Source organism: Anomaloglossus baeobatrachus, chromosome 6 (genome assembly GCF_048569485.1).
Source record: "Anomaloglossus baeobatrachus isolate aAnoBae1 chromosome 6, aAnoBae1.hap1, whole genome shotgun sequence".
Classification (NCBI taxonomy): domain Eukaryota; kingdom Metazoa; phylum Chordata; class Amphibia; order Anura; family Aromobatidae; genus Anomaloglossus; species Anomaloglossus baeobatrachus.
This window is the reverse complement of record NC_134358.1, coordinates 376,703,442-376,723,161: the sequence shown is the minus strand read 5'-3', so window position 1 is coordinate 376,723,161 and position 19,720 is coordinate 376,703,442. Positions and strand designations below refer to the sequence as shown.

General features: G+C 47.4%; 1 protein-coding gene across 5 annotated transcripts in view; it reads left to right on the top strand.

Annotated features, from left to right (window-relative positions):
- DDC (dopa decarboxylase) overlaps positions 1–19,720 on the top strand; it is a 516,742-nt gene that overhangs the window by 474,391 nt on the left and 22,631 nt on the right. For all 5 annotated transcript variants that reach the window (XM_075315037.1, XM_075315040.1, XM_075315038.1 and 2 more), the window contains one exon: positions 11,403–11,504. In XM_075315037.1, coding sequence (XP_075171152.1) covers positions 11,403–11,504 — 102 coding nt within the window. The remainder of the gene's footprint in view (positions 1–11,402; positions 11,505–19,720) is intronic.

Sequence of the window (19,720 nt, the reverse complement as noted above, 5' to 3'; positions counted from 1 at the left end):
GTAATGCAGCCTTTACCGCAACCAACAGCAAGGACTTCAGCACCTCCTTTCACCTCTAAATCCAAAATCCAAATGGCAAAGAGAATAACAGACACCATCTGCTGGAAGCGGAGGGTATATAAAGGGACTGGGAGTGGTCCCAAATCGGAAACACCTGACCAGTAGTCAGAAGCTGCTGGTAAAGAAAGCTGACATTAAGCCTTGCCACAGCCAAAGAAAGAAAACAGAATGTTGTATGAGTCTCAGATGACAATGAGAGACTCAAGTCCTCATCCTGTCACTAGTCTGAAAATACAGAGAGAAGGCTGTGACACATGCACTCTGCATCATTTCAGACAAAGGAGTGAAAAAAATAATCAGAAAAGTTGTCCAAGATCCAAGGACCACCTGTGCGGAGATACAGAAATACTTGGAATCAGCAGGTACAATTGTTTCAAAGAAAACAATAAGTAATGCACAAAACCTCCATGGTCTGTATGGACACTCTATGCAAAACTCCATTTCTGAACAAAAAGCATGTTCAAATGCATTTAAAGTTTGCTCAACAACATTTAGACAAGACTGCGAAATACTGGGAGAATATAGTCTGATCAGATGAGATGAAAAATGTTATTTTTGGGTGCCATAATACACACTATGTTTGAAGGCCAAAGGCACTGCATATCACACCAAAACATCATATCAACAGGTGGGAACATCATGGTGTGGGCTGTTCTTTAGCATACAGCACTGGCAAATGTCATATAATTGAAGGAAGGATGAAAAGAGAAATGTATGAAGACGTTTTGGTATAAATCTGCTGCCATCTATCAGGATGATGAAGATGAAACGAGAGTCGACATTTCAGCAAGAAAATGATCCCAAACAGACAGGCAAGGAAACTCTCAATTTGTTTAGAATAGAATAGTTACAATAGAACAGTTATAGAAGGAACTAAACCTCAGAGTTCATAAAAGAAGCCCACCAAACCTTCAAAATTTGAAGAGTGTGTTAAACAATTGGCCAAAATTACACTTGAGTAATGCAGGTGACTAGTTTCTCCATACAGAAGGCATCTCATTTCAGTAAGTGTGTTCACTAGTTGTTCCCTGTGTTAATTCTCATTATTACAATTAACTTAACTTATGGATATCCATAGTTTGATTTCTTCACCTGTGCAGATTGGATGTGTGTAACCAGCATCTAGTTAGAAATTCTCATCTATAACACCTTTAGAAATATATTTACTTAGAAAATTGATGATATGTTCAATACTTACCGTATTTTCGGATTATAAGACGCACTTTTCCTCCCAAACATTTGGAAGGAAAATGAGGGGTGCGTCTTAAAATCCGAATATAGGTTTACCTGGGGATCCTGTCTGTGCGGCGATCGGGCGGCCGGGTGCCTGTGGCTGCGTGCAAGCGGCAGGGTACCTGTGCTTGCGTGCGGGTGGAAGCCGGGTACCTGTGGCTGCGTGCAGGCGGCAGTCGGGTGCCTGTGCTTGTGTGCGGGCAGCAGTCGGGTGCCTGTGCCTGCGTGTGAGTGGCAGTCTGGTGCCTGTGCCTGCATGCAGGCGGCAGTCGAGTGCCTGTGGCTGCGTGCGGGTGGGCAGCAGTCGGGTGCCTGTGCCTGTGTGCGTGCAGCAGCCGGGTGCCTGTTAGCGGGAGGCAGCCGGCACCGACAGGCACCCGGCTGCCGCCCTCACACAGGCAAATTTACCCGGCCGCTTGTACGCAGGGTGTGCGGGCCGCCTGCTGGCTGCCACTCTGTGAGTGCGGACGGCTGTGCAACAGGTTACCCAGTTTGTCTGCGGTCCCAGTTTCAAATGATGGCGCCGGGAGCGGGCGCATGCACAGATAGAGCTCTTGGATGAGAGCTCCATCTGCGCACGCGCCGCTTCGGGAGTCAGCGTGTGCGCAGATGGAAACCTTGGATGAGAGCTCCATCTGCGCATGCGCCGTTCAAGGTACCATCATTTGAACCGGGACCGCGGACACTGGGACACTCACTGCACCAGCCTGCTGCACGACTCACCCGCCACTGCTGCCACCATGGACCCCGCAGCTCCTGCCACCACGGACCCCGCCGCACCTGCCACCCCAAAGCCCGTCGCCACTGAACCGCCGCGCCTGCCAGCACAACCTCTGCCTCCTGTGACCCCCTTCACCACCACTGCTGCCCCCTTCCAGTAAGAGAACACCGGAGTATAAGACGGACCCCATTTTTATTTTTTTACCTTTTTTTATGTCTAAATTTGGGGTGCATCTTAAAAAGCGAAAAGTACGGTATTTCATCCACTGTATATATTAATATATATATAAAATGTATACAGTGTATATAATTATGTATTAAATTATATATGTATAAAACTAGAGAGTACTCCAGTATGTCTGGTAAAACAATCAGTGCAGTTTATCCTGCTATGTCTATTGTATTTCTGCCTCCATTCTTATACCATGAAGATTTTTTCAAGCATCACAGTGAATGGAAACATTTTTTAACGCTGCTTGGTGGAAGCTGAACGTTGCTTAAACTTTGCTGTTTTTGTAACTGCCCATATTGAAGTTGTGCCTCTATTCTACACTTTTTGTATCTCAAGAATTTCCAAGCAGGTTTAGTTCTGTTTAATAAGAATAGGCATATCTTCACTGCTATCAATCCTGACTCAGCTTATTAGCTCTAACCTTCACATTATGGTCACACTACATTTTTTTCCCATTAGGCTATGTTCACACAGGGCATCTTTTATTGTATTTTTGGTGCAGTCTTGAGGTCACAAAGATGCCCCTAAATCAGGGGTGGGGAACCTCTGGTCCGCGGGCCGCATGCGGCCTGCCATGACTTTTTATGCGGCCCCCGGGCAGATTCCCAAGGGTGGCAGTGCTCGTGGTCTTACCAGGCGCCAGCCCTTTAAGGCTTCACATGCGCTGCTTGCGCGCACCAATGAGCTCTTTCCCTGGCAGGTGCCAGCATGCTTAGGACTGACTTTGTGGGCGGGTTTAGCGCTCTGCGCTTTCGTCCTACAGCAGCTTCAACGTTTCCTGTATTGTGCCGCCCGCTCTCCACCCCTTCTCCCGTGCCTAAATCAGTGCTGTGTGCCGCCAGCTCTCTGCCCTTTCTCCGCTGCAGCGTGCAGCTCCCCGTGCTGTGTGCTGCCGCTCCCCGGCGCTGTGTGCCGCCCGCTCTCTGCCCCTTCTCCGGTGCAGCGTGCAGCTCCACGTGCTGTGTGCTGCTGTCGCGGGCAGGGAGGACGTCGTCGCTGTTGCGCTGGCTGCTCGGTTGCTCGAGCGGTGGACCGGATCCGGGGACTCGAGCGGTGCTCCTCGCCCGTGAGTGAAAAGGGTGGTTGGTTTGGGGAATTTAGTCCGTGACGCCACCCACGGGTCGTGGTGAAGATAGGCACCACTGCTGCTGATGACGGGGATCCCGGGAGCGATGGTAAGGAGCAGCTGGGATGTTGTTTTCCCCCTCTGTGGGTAGGGGTCGGTGGTCCCGGGGTCCGGTGATGTTGTGGGGAGGCAGGGTTGGCGAGGTGCAGGGTTGCAGGGACAGCGCGGCGCAGTTCCGGATGGCACGGGTGTACTCACTAGGTACAAAATCCTCAGTAAACCAAACGGCTGGATGGACGGGTCCCACAGCCAGCTGCAGTGTTTCTCCCCGGACAGGTGATGGCGGCTGTCTTTCCCTGCACCTTGATGTTCTCCTTCTGACTACTATGGATTCCCAACGGTAGTCCGCTCCCCGGTGTATGGGTACCGGAGGGGCCCGTTTGCCCGCAGGCGCTGGCCCTTGGGTCTCTAGCCTTAGGCGGTAGCTGTATACCCTCACGGTGTGGGCTGTTGCCTTCAATCGGGACTTTTGCTGTTGTGAAACCCCTGGGGTTCCAGTCACATTCGAATCTGACTATTGTCGGCGGCTCCAAGCCTGGTCGGGGTCCGATGGCCCTGCCTGTGTGTGCTGGCTTCACTTCGCTCCCCGGTCGATACCAGCGGGCCGTCGCCCGACCCCGGTCCTACGGTTCCGCGTTGCTCCACCACTCCTGCAGATGGCCACCACCGTCTGCCAACCTTGCTGTCAGTGCCTGGACCACGAACCCAGACACCCAAGTGTTTACTCCTCTCTCTTCAAACTCCTAAACTGTTCTGTCACTTTTCCCGCCTCCAGGCCTGTGAACTCCTTGGTGGGTGGGGCCAACCGCTTGGCTCCGCCCCACCTGGTGTGGACATCAGACACTGGAGGGAGGCAACAAGGGTTTTTGTTTGGCTGGTGTCCCTGTCTAATGGGGGTGGGGGTGTTTGAGTGTTATCTGTGACGACCTGGCTAGGCCAGGACGTCACACTGCCGCTCCCCGGCGCTGTGTGCCGCCCGCTCTCTGCCCCTTCTCCGGTGCAGCGTGCAGCTCTACGTGCTGTGTGCTGCCACTCCCTGGCTCTGTGTGCCGCCCGCTCTCTGCCCCTTCTCCGGTGCAGCGTGCCCCCTGCAGTGCTGTGTGCAGACTCCCCAGCGATGTGGATCACCCCCACAGTTGAGTTCTCTCCAGTGCTCCTTACCACCCCAAGTGCAGTGTACCCCCTAGTGAAGTCTGTGCTCTGCAAGTGCTGTCTGTGCCCCCCAGTCTGCTCCTAGTGATGTTTGTGTGCCCCCCCCTTAGTGATGTCTGTGTGCCCCCCCTTAGTGATGTTTGTGTTCCCCCCCCGTAGTGATGTCTGTGTGCCCCCCCTTAGTGATGTCTGTGTGCCCCCCCTTAGTGATTTCTGTGTGCCCCCCTTAGTGACGTCTGTGTGCCCCCCTTAGTGATGTCTGTGTGCCCCCTCCTTAGTGATGTCTGTGTGCCCCACCTTAGTGATGTCTGTGTGCCCCCCCTTAGTGATGTCTGTGTGCCCCCTTCCTTAGTGATGTCTGTGTGCCCTCCCCCTTAGTGATGTCTGTGTGCCCCCCCGTAGTGATGTCTGTGTGCCCCCCCTTAGTGATGTCTGTGTGCCCCCCCCTTAGTGATGTCTGTGTGCCCCCCTTAATGATGTCTGTGTGCCCCCCCTTAGTGATTTCTGTGTGCCCCCCTTAGTGACGTCTGTGTGCCCCCCTTAGTGATGTCTGTGTGCCCCCCCGTAGTGATGTCTGTGTGCCCCCCGTAGTGATGTCTGTGTGCCCCCTTAGTGATGTCTGTGTGCCCCCTCCTTAGTGATGTCTGAGTGCCCCACCTTAGTGATGTCTGTGTGCCCCCCCTTAGTGATGTCTGTGTGCCCCCCCCTTAGTGATGTCTGTGTGCCCCCCGTAGTGATGTCTGTGTGCCCCCCTCAGTGATGTCTGTGTGCTCCCCCTCAGTGATGTCTGTGTGCCCCCTCCTTAGTGATGTCTGTGTGCCCCCTCCTTAGTGATGTCTGTGTGCCCCCTCCTTAGTGATGTCTGTGTGCCCCCTCCTTAGTGATGTCTGTGTGCCCCCCCTTTAGTGATGTCTGTGTGCCCCCCCTTAGTGATGCCAGTGTGCCCCCCCTTAGTGATGTCTGTGCCCCCCTAGTGCTCTGTGTCGCCCTAGTGATGTGTGTGCCCCCCAGTGCCGTCTGTGCCCCACAGCAATGCTTATGCCTCCCTGTGACCTAGTAATGTGTGTTCCCCAGCATCTCCTGTTATGTATATGCTCCCAGCCCCTCCTGTCATGGATATGCCCCAGCGTCTCCTGTGATGTGTATGCCCCAACCCCTCCTGTGATAATACGTCACACACTGGGGTATATACATCACATTGGAGATGCTGGGGCTGTACGTATGACAGGAGGGGCTGGGGGCATATACCTCACAGGAGGGGCTGGGGCATATACCTCACAGGAGGGGCTGGGGGCATATACCTCACAGGAGGGGCTGGGCGCATACACCTCACAGGAGGGGCTGGGCGCATACACCTCACAGGAGGGGCTGGGCGCATACACCTCACAGGAAGGGCTGGGCACATATACATCAAAAGAGAGGCTGAAAGCATATACATCAGGGACATATACATCAGGGGCATATACATGTTCCAGCCCCTCGTGTGATGTATGTGCCCCCAGTGTCTTCTGTGATGTAGGTGCAGGGGTGGGATTCAAATTTTTAACAACAGGTTCTCTGTAAACTCCGCCCAGTTGAAAACCACACCCATTTTGTAACCACACCCATTTTGTTAGCCACACCCATTTTCACGCACTTTCCTCAACCAAAAAATACAAGTAATTTAAAGTAAAATCTCCTTCCCCTCCTTTACCTTCCCTCTCCTGTCCAGCACCAGTTGTTCCCGTCACTTTCAGTCATATTGTATTAAATGGTTTTTCTACAATTTTTAAAAATTATTACTAAAGGAGCCCTGCTAAAATTGGAACGGACGACCTTCCCCCTACAGATCCCATCCCATCACGGCTTCTTTTCCCAGCAGATCTTATCCCATGTGCTCCTTTTCCCATATAGCTCAAATCTATGCAGCCTCCTCTCCCCATATAGCTCCCATCTATGCAGCCCCTCTCCCCATATAGCTGCCATCTTTTGTGGCCTCCTCTCACCATATAGCTCCCATCTATGCAGCCCCTCTCCCCATATAGCTCCCATCTATGCAGCCCCTCTCCCCATATAGCTCCCATCTATGCAGCCCCTCTCCCCATATAGCTCCCATCTTATGTGGCCTCCTTTCCCCATATAGCTGCCCTCTTATGCAGCCTCTCTCCTCATATAGCTGCCATCTTTATGCAGCCTCTCTCCCCATATAGCTGCCCTCTTTATGCAGCCTCTCTCCCCATATAGCTGCCATCTTTATGCAGCCTCTCTCCCCATATAGCTGCCATCTTTATGCAGCCTCTCTCCCCATATAGCTGCCATCTTTATGCAGCCTCTCTCCCCATATAGCTGCCATCTGTATGCAGCCTCTCTCCCCATATAGCTGCCATCTTTATGCAGCCTCTCTCCCCATATAGCTGCCATCTTTATGCAGCCTCTCTCCCCATATAGCTGCCATCTTTATGCAGCCTCTCTCCCCACATAGCTGCCATCTTTATGCAGCCTCTCTCCCCATATAGCTGCCATCTTTATGCAGCCTCTCTCCCCATATAGCTGCCATCTTTATGCAGCCTCTCTCCCTATATAGCTGCCATCTTTATGCAGCCTCTCTCCCCATATAGCTGCCATCTTTATGCAGCCTCTCTCCCCCATATAGCTTATGTAGCCTCTCTCCCCATATAGCTGCCCTCTTATGTAGCCTCTCTCCCCATATAGCTGCCCTCTTATGTAGCCTCTCTCCCCATATAGATGCCCTCTTATGTAGCCTCTCTCCCCATATAGCTGCCCTCTTATGTAGCCTCTCTCTCCATATAGCTGCCCTCTTATGCAGCCCCTCTCCCTGTATCTTCGGCTCTATAAGCGCTTACCTGCTCCAAACACCGGGGGCTGCTTCTCTGTCTTCTGTCCTCCTCCGCGGCTCTCTGCACACACTGACGCTGACAGACGGCAGGAGGAGGTGCTACCTCCTCACACTGCAGTGACCTCTCTGCAGCGTCAGCGCGTCGCTGCATACCGGGTGAGGGAGCCGACATGCTTCACTGAACCAGGAAGTGCGGCGCGGAGGTATGGAGATTCATTTGTGCTAGTGTCTTAAAGAGACACTAACACAAATTAATACAGGGAACCGGATCGCCAGAGCTGTTTCTTGCCGGTTCTGGGAACCGGCTGCTATTTTAACAACCGGTTCTCCAGAACCAGACAGAACTGGCTGAATCCCACCCCTGTGTAGGTGTCTCTTGTGATGTATATACAGCAGTCCCAGCATCTCTTATGTGATGTATATACAGCAGTCCCAGCGTCTCCTATGGGATGTATATGCCAACAGCCCCTTCAGTGATGTATGTGTCTCCTGTGATTTATATACACCAGTCCCTGTGTCTGTTGTGTGATGTATATAGTCTACCAATCTTATTATCACAAAGAGTTGCCTGCGCTCCAGACCGTGACAAACCTGGAAAAGAGAGAAGCAACATAAGTATCACCGAACATCACAGCCGCACAAAAGAGAAGCCGCTCCGGCCACCACAATAGGGGTGAGTTAACTAACTGTTTAACCAAATATAGTTGGTTCATTTTTATATTGATAATTTTGTGCAGCCCCCGAAGGTTGGCAGAAATTTCCAAATGGCCCCCGGCAGCAAAAAGGTTCCCCACCCCTGCCCTAAATGCATGCATTGCCCTCTCCCAGCAAAGTCTACGAGATTTCTATTTTGCTGTCCAGACTGTGCATCTTTTTTTGTCTGCATCTTGGCTGCATTTTTGAAGATACAGCATGTCAATTCTTTTTGTGTTTTTTATTTCCAGCGATTTTGAGCCCTTCCAGTCAATAGAATTGACTTAAAAAAGCATTGGTCAAAATGCGGTAAAAATGCGACAAAAACGTGACAAAAACGCATATATTTTTTTATGAGTTTTTACCGCAGGTGCGTTTTTTGTGTGGTTTTTGAGGCCAAAAACGCTGCATCTGAAGATGCACTGTGTGAACATACAGTGCTGGTCAAAAGTTTTGGCACCCCTGCAATTCTGTCAGATAATACTCAGTTTCTTCTTGAAAATGATTGCAATCACATATTCTTTGGTATTATCTTCATTTATTTTTCTTGCAATGAAAAAACACAAAAGAGAATGAAACAAAAATCAAATCATTGATCATTTCACACAAAACTCCAAAAATGGGCCAGACAAAAGTATTGGCACCCTTAGCCTAATATTTTGGCTAAAGGTTGTGCACCCAAGTAACTGCGAACAACCGCTTCCAGTAACCATCAATGAGTTTCTTACAATGCTCTGCTGGAATTTTAGACCATTCTTCTTTGGCAAACTGCTCCAGGTCCCTGAGATTTGAAGGGTGCCTTCTCCAAACTGCCATTTTGAGATCTCTCCACAGGTGTTCTATGGGATTCAGTTCTGGACTCATTGCTGGCCACTTTAGTAGTCTCCAGTGCTTTCTATCAAACCATTTTCTAGTGCTTTTTGAAGTGTGTTTTGGGTCATTGTCCTGCTGGAAGACCCATGACCTCTGAGGAAGACCCAGTTTTCTCACACTGGGCCCTACATTATGCTGCAAAATTTGTTGGTAGTCTTCAGACTTCATAATACCATGCACACGGTCAAGCAGTCCAGTGCCAGAAGCAGCAAAGCAACCCCAAAACATCAGGGAACCTCCGCCATGTTTGACTGTAGGGACTGTGTTCTTTTCTTTGAATGCCTCTTTTTTTTTTCCTGTAAACTCTATGTTGATGGCTTTTCCCAAAAAGCTCTACTTTTGTCTCATCTGACCAGAGAACATTCTTCCAAAACATTTTAGGCTTTCTCAGGTAAGTTTTGACAAACTCCAGCCTGGCTTTTTTATGTCTCGGGGTGAGAAGTGGGGTCTTCCTGGGTATCCTACCATACAGTCCCTTTTCATTCAGACGCTGACGGATAGTACGGGTTGACACTGTTGTACCATCGGACTGCAGGGCAGCTTGACCTTTTTTGGATGTTAGTCGAGGTTCTTTATCCACCATACGCACAATCTTTTGTTGAAATCTCTCGTCAATTTTTCTTTTCCTTCCACATCTAGGGAGGTTAGCCACAGTGCAATGGGCTTTAAACTTCTTGATGACACTGCGCACCGTAGACACAGGAACTTTCAGGTCTTTGGAGATGGACTTGTAGCCTTGAGATTGCTCATGCTTCCTCACAATTTGGATTCTCAAGTCCTCAGACAGTTCTTTGGTCTTCTTTCTTTTCTCCATGCTCAATGTGGTACACACAAGGACACAGGACAGAGGTTGAGTCAACTTTAATCCATGTCAACTGGCTGCAAGTGTGATTTAGTTATTGCCAACACCTGTTAGGTGCCACAGGTAAGCTACAGATGCTGTTAACACCAAAGAATTTGTGATTGCAATCATTTTCAAGAAGAAACTGAGTATTATCTGACAGAATTGCAGGGGTGCCAATACTTTTGCCCAGCACTGTAGCCTTAGTTAAAAAAATATGATTTTTTTTTAAGAAGGAAGCACTTTTTGAAAATGTCTGGCTTTTTTTGTACCAAGTAATTTCTATTAATCTTTATGAAGCATTTAATTAACATTTTATTGGACATTTTTTTGCAAATGTTTTACTAAATAGTTTATTTATTTGAGGGGCAATTTTTTTCATGTTTTTTCTTTAAATCCATGAAGCAGCCACTAATGTGCTAGTGTTTTTTTTTAGGTGAAAATGCTTACAAAGTATTAAAAAGGATTGCAAGGCGCTTTCTGGATTCTTTTTCTTAGCCTTCTTTTTGGTTTCTATTCTAAAATATGGAGTAATTTTCTAGCGGAAAACATCTGAAGAATGGGCAATTATTTATTTTAAATGTTTTCGACATTTATTAAAAAACTGATGTGGTTAAAAAACACTTAAAAACCTAAATGTACGAAAAAAAACATTTTTCAGTTTTTCATGCATTTACTGAGCTCTTTTTCAGGTGATTTTAGAGATGGTCAGCTCAGGAAACACCTGAAAAAATGCAGGGTGAATATACACTAACTACTATATTTCCCTGAAAATAAGCCCTACCTCAAAAAAAGGACCTGAGGTAAGTCGCATTGAGGAGCTCAAGTGAAATGCACACACACACACATGCACCACACACCCACACATATACATACATTTGGTAATAATGTACAACTCCTGTGAACTGTGACACTGTGGAAAGCTAGATGTGCTCTACACCAAGTCCTTACTTTCATAGTGGTCCCAGGTTCCCCTCCGTGCTGGAAGCAATGAGGTATCATCGGTTGTGCATGTGTGTGTGTGTGTGTGTCTAATATGTGTATGATGTGTGTGTGATGTACGTATGATGTGTGTACGTGTGTGTGTGTGTGTGTGTGTGTGTGATATATGTGTGTGATGTACGTATGATGTGTGTGTGTGTGTGTGTGTGTGTGTGAATGCCGGGTGCCTGGAAGCAGGGGAGTACCACTGTGGAAAGGATAAGGAGCTGCAGGGAGCGCACGCTGGGGACCTGACAGCGGCGCAGATGTCCGAGGTCTAGTAAGTATGATTCTCTTGGGGGGGTCTGATTTTTTTGTCAGGGTAAACTTACCCACAACCCGTGTTTTCCCCCAAATAAGCCCTACCCCGAAAATAAGCCATAGCGCATTTTTCGGCGCAATAAATACTATAAGATAATGTCTTATTTTCGGGGAAACAGGGTAGCACTATGGATACAGCTAAGAAAGTCGGAAAGCAACGTCGCAGCAGTCAAGCTGTAAGGTACAGTGTCTCATCTCAGGCTGTAGTAATTCAATTATTCTTATAATTAATTGTAATTAGTCTGCACTTTTCCACTTCTGGTAAGTATGACATATAATACTAACATTTTTGTGAAACATTATTTGGCAATATTCTATTTCTATTTTTTCACAGCATATACGATTGGCGCAGGAATTTCTTGAGTTTGTTAAAAAGGATGAACGGTTTGAAATATGTGCAGAGGTCGTTCTGGGCCTCGTGTGCTTCCGTTTAAAGGTAACAGTTTGATTTTGTATAGCTTTGACTTGTCAGTGAATGTGTTTTCTATATACAGTATTACAGTAAAAACATGGATTATATATACAACCAGCAACAAATGGAAGCCCCATTACACATCACTCATTTTACCAACTTCCACAAACAATCTGACGGCAACAACAAAAACCCCACAAAATTCTAAAGCCCATTCCATAAACTCACTTTGCACATTCGTGGTACATATACTGTACTATGGATATTGACAGAGCCATATTTACCCCCCCATGCTGCCCAAGCACTAAGCTTGAATGCTCCCATTACAAGGCCCATTTACACTCAATCGTCTTCATAATTCACATGTTTGTTAACATTTACAAATAATCATGTGATAGCTCACAGACAAAAGATCAATAATAAAACTAATAAGTACTAAACTACTACCTGACTGTTACCAAACAATAGCACCATTTTGCCAACTGCAAAATTGTGCCATACCTACCGATAACTACTTGATCAAGGGTTGTCCACATTCTCATTCTTATCCTAAGTTTATGACACTGTGCATGTGCTTAGCTTTTGCTTACATACATGGTATTATGGAAAGGAGGCCAATGATGAATGGTTCTGGTAAATGGCTATGTTAAGAGGAATCTGTCACCTCAGAAACCTTTATTTACCGGCAGTTATATGGTTAATCTGCTAGCCACCTTAGGCCAGTGTCACACTTGCAAGTGCCTCGCGTGTATCTCGCACGAGTCTCACGTTGCATCACCCGCCACGGACTCATACTTTCTGGACAGGAGCATCTCAGCTGCATAAAGATGCATGCAACCGACCCACTCCTGTGAGGAGAGTGTGAGTCCGTGCCGGGTGATGCAACACGAGACTCACGCGAGATACATGCAAGATACTCGCAAGTGTGACACCGGCCTTACTGAGAGTGCAGCTACTGGGTGAACAGTCCTGGAGGTGTGCATGTAGCAATTACAATCATCAACCACAGCACCACTCTTTATACTGGGAGCGGCGGCTGTAATCACTAGCTTGCGCTTTAGTTTACAGCTTATTCTGCAGAAGTGAACTGGCTGTCAATGAAACTGACAAGAGTGATTACACACACCGATTATAGTAGAGTGAGTTGTGTAAATAAGTTACTTTTCTCCTGGTAGCTGCACTTTCAGTAAGGTAGCTAGGCAGCATTGTAACACTATTTATTTTCAGATGAACCCCATAACTACATTTACATTTTCCATGGTGACAGTTTCCCTTTAAGGAACAGAGTGGGGTCTCCCAAAAGACAATATCAATCCTAAAACTGTGATATCTATGTAACAGATCATGACTTTAGGAAAATAAGAAAGTGAACAGCTGCTTTAAGTAGCAATGTAATCATACAGGAAATCACAAAAGTGAGTAAACCCCTCTCAGTTTTGTAGATATATTATTATATCTTTTCATGGGATAACACTAAAGATATGAGAATTTGCAATAATTTATAGTAGTCAGTGTACAGCTTGTATAACAGTGTAAATTTGGTGTGACCACTAAATAACTCAACACAAAGCCATTAATGGCTAAACTGCTGGCAACAAAAGTGAATATACCTCTAAGTGAAAATTGTCTAATTGTGCCCAAAGTGTCAATATTAATATGGCCACCATTATTTTCAACCAATGCCTTAACTTTCTTGGGCATGGAGTTCACTAAATCTTCACAAGTTGCCACTGGAATCCTCTTTCACTCCTCCGTAATGGCATCACAGAGTTGGCGGATGTTAGAGATCTTGCGCTCTTCCAAGTTCCATTTCAGGAGGCCACACAGATGCTCGATAGGATTTAGGTCTGGAGAAATTTTTGGCCAGCACCTTTACCCTCAGTTTGTTTAGCAAGACAGTGGTTCTCCTGGAGGTGTGTTTGAGATTTTTCTCATGTTAGAATATGAAGGTGGGGATCATGCTCTTCTTCAGTATATTACAGAACATGTTGGAATTCATGGTTACCTCAATGAACTGTAGTTCCCCACAGCCAGCAGCACTGATGCAACCCCAAACTATGACACTCGCATCATCATGCTTGACTGTCGGCAAGACACATTTGTCTGTGTACTCCTCACCTGCCACACATGCTTGACACCAGCTTAACCAAATAAGTTTATCTTGGTCTCATCCGACTACAGGACATGGTACCAGTAATCCATGTCCTTAGTCTGCTTGTCTTTAGCAAACTGTGGGCTTTCTTGTACATCATCTTTAGTAGAAGCTTTCTTCTGGGAGGAGAGCCATACAGACCCATTTGATGCAGTGTGCGGCATATGGTCTGGCCACCGACAGGCTGGTCCCTACCCTTTTAACCTCTGCAGCAATGCTGGCAGCACTCATACGTCTATTTTGAAAAGAACCTCTGGATATGACGCTGAGCACGTGCACTCAACATCTTTGGTCGACCATGGTGAGGCCTGTTCTGAGTGGAACCTGTGTTATTAAACCACTATATGGTTTTCGCCACCATGCTGCAGCTCAGTTTCAGGGTGTTAGCAATCTTCTTATGCCTAGGCCAGGGGTCTCAAGCACATGGCCCGTGGACCACATGTGGCACTTCAGGCTGCTTCTTGCAGCTTGCAAGCACATGCCCCTTTGACAATTGCGGCCGATGTAGGGGGCCACAACCATCAGTGCTTTATTTCAGATGAACATTTTGCTGGCGCTGTGCAGAGTCAATCTCTCTCTGCACAACTATTCCAATGGCAGCCACTAACTAATCAGAGGCAAGAAACTGATGCATATGATGTCAGCTGCTTGCGTCTGATTGGCCAGCGGCTACCAGTTGTGCAGCAAGAGCTTGATTCTGTGCAGCACCAGAAAAATGTTCATCCGAATTTCAGATGAAGTGCTGACAACGGTCGCGATCATTAAGGGGGGCTCATTGCTGCAGGTCATGGGAAGAGGACTCCAAGGGAACAGAGGACAGGTGAGAAGAATGTTTTGGTGTGTCTATGGTGTGTGTGTGTGTGTGTGTGTGTGTGTGTGTGTGTGTGTGTGTGCGTAGAATGGCACAATAGGGGACCAGGATTGGGCATTGCTATAAAAAGAGGACCAGTAAAGGGCACATTACTACAAGAAGAGGACCTGCATGGGAACACTACTACGGGATGATGACAAGAATGGGCACATTACTACAGGATGGGGGCAAGAATGGACACATTACTACAAGAAGAGGACCAGGATGGGCATATTACTACAGGATGGGGACAGTAGTAATGTGCCTCATCCTTGTCCCCATTTTGTAGTAATGTGCCCATCCTGGTCCCCATCCTGTAGTAATGTGCCCCATCCTTGTCCTCATTCTGTAGTAATGTCCCCATGCTTCCTGGTCCCCTTCTTGTAGTAATGTGCCTATCCTGGTCCTTATCTTGTAGTAATGTTCTCATCCTTGTCCCCATTCTGTAGTAATGTGACATTGTAAAATGTAACACACCTGCTCCCCATTCACACCTGGGAACTTGTAACACTAATGAGTCACATGACATCAAGGAGGGAAAATGGCTAATTAGGCACAATTTGGCCATTTTCACTTAGGGGTGTACTCACTTTTGTTGCCAGCAATTGATATTAATGGCTGTGTTGACTTATTTAGAGGGCACTCCAAATTTATACTGTTATTCAAGCTGGACACTGACTATATTGTATGAAAGTGTCAGATCTTCAGTGTTGTACCATGAAAAGATATAAAGGCTGCTTTGCATGCATCGACATCGCTAGCGATGTCGTTCGTGAAAGCCCCCGCCCCCGTTGTTTTTGCATCATGGGCAAATCGCTGCCCGTGGTGCACAATATCGCTAGGCCCCGTCACACGGGCTTACCTTCCTAGCGACGTCTTTTCTAAGGAGGCGGTTCATGCGGCGTCACAACAACGTCACATGGCAGGCATCCAATAGAAGCATAGGGGCGGAGACCAGCCGCAAGAAAGACACGCCCAACTCTTTGCCGGAGGACGCAGGTAAGCTATTGTTCATCGTTCCCGGGGTGTCACACGTAGCGATGTGTGCTGCATCAGGAACGACGAACACCCTACGTCGACAACAACCAACGAGATTTTGAAAATGAACGACGTGTCAACGATCAACGATAAGGTGAGCATTTTTGATTGTTAACACTCGCTCCTAGCTGTTACACGCAACGACGTCGCTAACAACGCCGGATGTGCGTTACGAATTCCGTGACCCCGATGACATATTGTTAGATATGTCGTTCCGTGTAACGGGGCCTTAAGAAAATATTTTCAAAAATGTGAGGGGTGTACTCACTTTTGTGATCTGCTGTATGAACCCGAAAATCATGCTACTGACAAATGCAACTCATTCTGAAATAAAAAAAACAAGCCCTCATGTTTCTAAAATATGAGATGAGAATAAAATAAAAGAATAGCAATGGTTTACCGTAAAGTAAAGGTAAAAACCAGCAGGAGAGGTGAAATACATTGTGCAAGTGGAAAAATATCTGTGGTTTAATGGAAGTTTCTCTTAACAATTTCCCCTTAATTACAAATGTCATTAATTCAGGAGATTGCGTGTGATTCTGTTTGTTTATTTTGATACAATGTGATCAGGCCCCAACTTCCTCCCACTTAGTCAATTTGATGCCCCAGTTCTCTTACTTGTGATACTGCCAGCTACTAAAAATTGTGAAGTGCCTCCTGCAAATGATTGCACGACATGTTGCTGTGTTCACCGAGAGAACATGGTTTTCTTTTGTGCACATGCCACATTTCAGACTGATCCCCGCTGGGGTGAAAAGCAGCTGTGAACATTGGTATATGATGGATCATTGTTCAGTGTCCTAGACTTGTTAGAATGATAATGATCCAGACAGATATCAGTGCTGCGCTTGTTTTCATGGAAATACAAAATGTTTGTTTACAATACTGAATGGTGTTGGAGGGTGTCTGAAAGCACTAAATCATTTTACACATCCAGCTTGGCAACCTTGTAGGGGGGTATCATTTTGTGGTGGTTTTCTGTATAGGAAAGGGCAGTTTGCTGAGTTTTCCTGTATAGTTAAACAAACTCTATGCAGAGCCATATTTGCCAAATAAAGTAAGGGCTCGTGCGCACACTGCGTCCTGGCCAGTGCAGAAAAAAGCGCACCCTCTGGCAGACTTGACACCGCGTTTTGACAAAAAGAATGCATCCAAAATGCATGTATTTTGGAAGCATTTTACATGCATTTTGGATGCACTTTTCTCAGTGCGGTCCCCTGGCAATTCAACTCTGCTACATGCCTGCTGACTTCAAAGTAGGAGGAGAAAAAGGGTTAATCCTGCGCAATCCACCAGAATAAAATGTGGAAATTTTGATTGATTAATAACTCTTTTATTCCATAGGTCTACGCGTTTCGAGGTATGAAAACCTCTTCCTCAGAACCAGAATATCAACAATCCTGAGGAAGAGGTTTTCATACCTCGAAACGCGTAGACCTATGAAATAGAAGAGTTAATAATCAATCAACATTTCCACATCTTATTCTGGCGGATTGCGTGGGATTAACCCTTTTTCTCCTCCTATTTTGAAGACATCCATGTGGACCCGCGGCAGCCGCCATTATCTCATGCTATCTATGGTGGTTGTGACCCTTTACAACCACATTTGGTGACTGTATTATATCATATATTACCTTGTTTGTTTATCTGTTAAGACCCTATCAGCACTTCTGTTTTTCTAGCTATATTACATGCCTGCTGACAGCAGACCCAGACAGAGTCGCGCGGTGAGAATGAACTCGGATGAACTTCACCAGACTTCATTGTAATTCCACGGCTCTGTCTCTGTGTGCTGTCATGAACTCAGATGAACCTCCGAGGTCAGTGCTAGGACACAGGAGTCCGCAGCAGTGACATCAGAGCTTCACCCGATTTCATTGTCATCCCATGGCTCTCTCTCTTCCACTTGAGAGCGGTGGCCGTGGGTAACCTGAGTGACGTCACTGCTGATTGCACAGCTCACTTCAGTTGCTGCGTGAAGCTAACAAGAGTGCGGTTGTGTTCTATGGCCCCTCCTGTCAGCTTCATGTAGCAGAGCTGAAAGCGTCGTGGGACCTCATGTGGATTACGTCGGACCTGGAGGGGCATTTAGGGATTAATAAAGTGGTGAAAGAGGGTGTTTTTTTGTCTTTTATTCCAAATAAAGGATTTTTTGGATGTGTGTGTTTATTTTCTTTAACTTCGGGTTAATCATGGAAGGTATCTCGGGGAGAGCTATGGGCTGCTGCCATTAACTCCTTATTACCCCGATTGCCACCGCACCAGGGCAATTCGGGATGAGCCGGGTAGAGTCCCGGGACTGTCGCATCTAATGGATGCGGCAATTCCGGGCGGCTGCTGGCTGATATTGTTAGGCTAGGGGGCTCCCCATTATGTGGCGCTCCCCATCCTGAGAATACCAGCCTTCAGCTGTGTAGTTTTACCCTGGCTGGTAGCAAAATTGGGGGGGAACTCACGTTGTTTTTTTAAATTATTAATTTTACTGCACGATATAGACCCGCACACCGGCGGCTGTGATTGGTTGCAGTGAGACAGCTGTCACTCAGCATGGGGGCATGTCTGACTGCAACCAATCATAGACTCCGGTGGGCGGGGGAAGCAAGGAATACGAGATGGATTAATGAGCGGCCGGCATTTTCAAAAGAGGATAAGCTGCCACAGTGTAAACGCCGTGCAGCGCCGTGCCGATGATCGGCAATCGGTGAGTATGAGAGAGGGAGTGGGAGGAAGAGACCGACATCGACCGAGAGAGAGATAAGGCCGCTTTACATGCTACGACATCGCTAAAGCTAAAGTGATGTCGTTGGGGTCATGGAATTTGTGACGCACATCCGGCCGCGTTAGCGATGTCGTTGCGTGTGACACCAATGAGCGATTTTGAATCGTTGCAAAAACGTTCAAAATCAATCGGTGACATGGGGGTCCATTCCCAATTATCGTTGCAGCTGCAGGTACGATATTGTTCGTCGTTCCTGCGGCAGCACACATCGCTATGTGTGACACCGCAGGAACGACGAACCTCACCTTACCTGCGTCCGCCGGCAATGAGGAAGGAAAGAGATGGGCGGGATGTTACGTCCCGCTCATCTCCACCCCTCTGCTTCTATTGGCCGGATGCTTAGTGACGTCGCGGTGATGCCGAACGCACCTTCCCCTTGAGGGAGGGATTGTTCGGCAGTCACAGCGACGTCGCTGAACAGGTATGTGCGTGTGACGCTGCCGTAGCGATAATGTTCACTACGGCAGCGATCACCACATATCGGCCGTATGACAGGGGTGGGTGCTATCGCGCTCGACATCGACAGCAAATGCTAGCGATGTCGCAGCGTGTAAAGCGGCCCATAGAGACAGAGAGAGAGAGACACTGACCAACAGATCGGCCGAATGACAGAGAGAGACCGAAAGACCTGCGTTTGTTATGTCAAAAAAACATGCGGATCACAACAAAAATGCAGTGCAAATGCACTGCTTAGCATTTTGGTAGCGTTTTTCTACAACTCATTGATTTCAATGGGTGTAGAACGCTGCCAAAATGGACAAATGGATTGACATGCTGCTTTGCAGAGATTTTGTCAAATTTTTGACAATCAAAACGCTGCGTTTAAAAAAACATTGTGCGCATGGATTTTGCATGATTCTCATAGACTTTGCTGGGGAAGTAGAACACATGAATTTTGACAATGTGACGCTTCAGCTCAAAACGCTGCAGAAACGCAGAAAAAACCCGAAACATGCGCATGAGCCCTAACACAACTTTTGACTATATCTGGTGAATGGGAACCTATGAGACTGTAAAGGTGGTGTCACACACAGCGACGACGACAACGACATCGCTGCTAAGTCGCCATTTTCTGTGACGTAGCAACGACCTCAACAGCGACGTCGCTGTGTGTGACACATAACAACGATCAGACCCCTGCTGCGAGATTGCTGCTCGCTCTTGAATATTCCAGGTCATTTTTTGATCGCTGCTATCCCGCTGCGCCACATGCATCCTTGTGTTTGACACCACAGCAGCGACGGTCGCGACAACTTTGAAGGCAGTGACGTAGGACTGAAGGCAGGACAAGGCGTCTTTTTGCGGTGTATTTACAACGCCCCCATGACTCCGATTGGTGGTCATAACAGCGTTCCGATTGGGTAACTTGCCAAAGGCGTCACAGTGATTTCATTCTTTAAGTTCCATTCTTTGTTCCACGT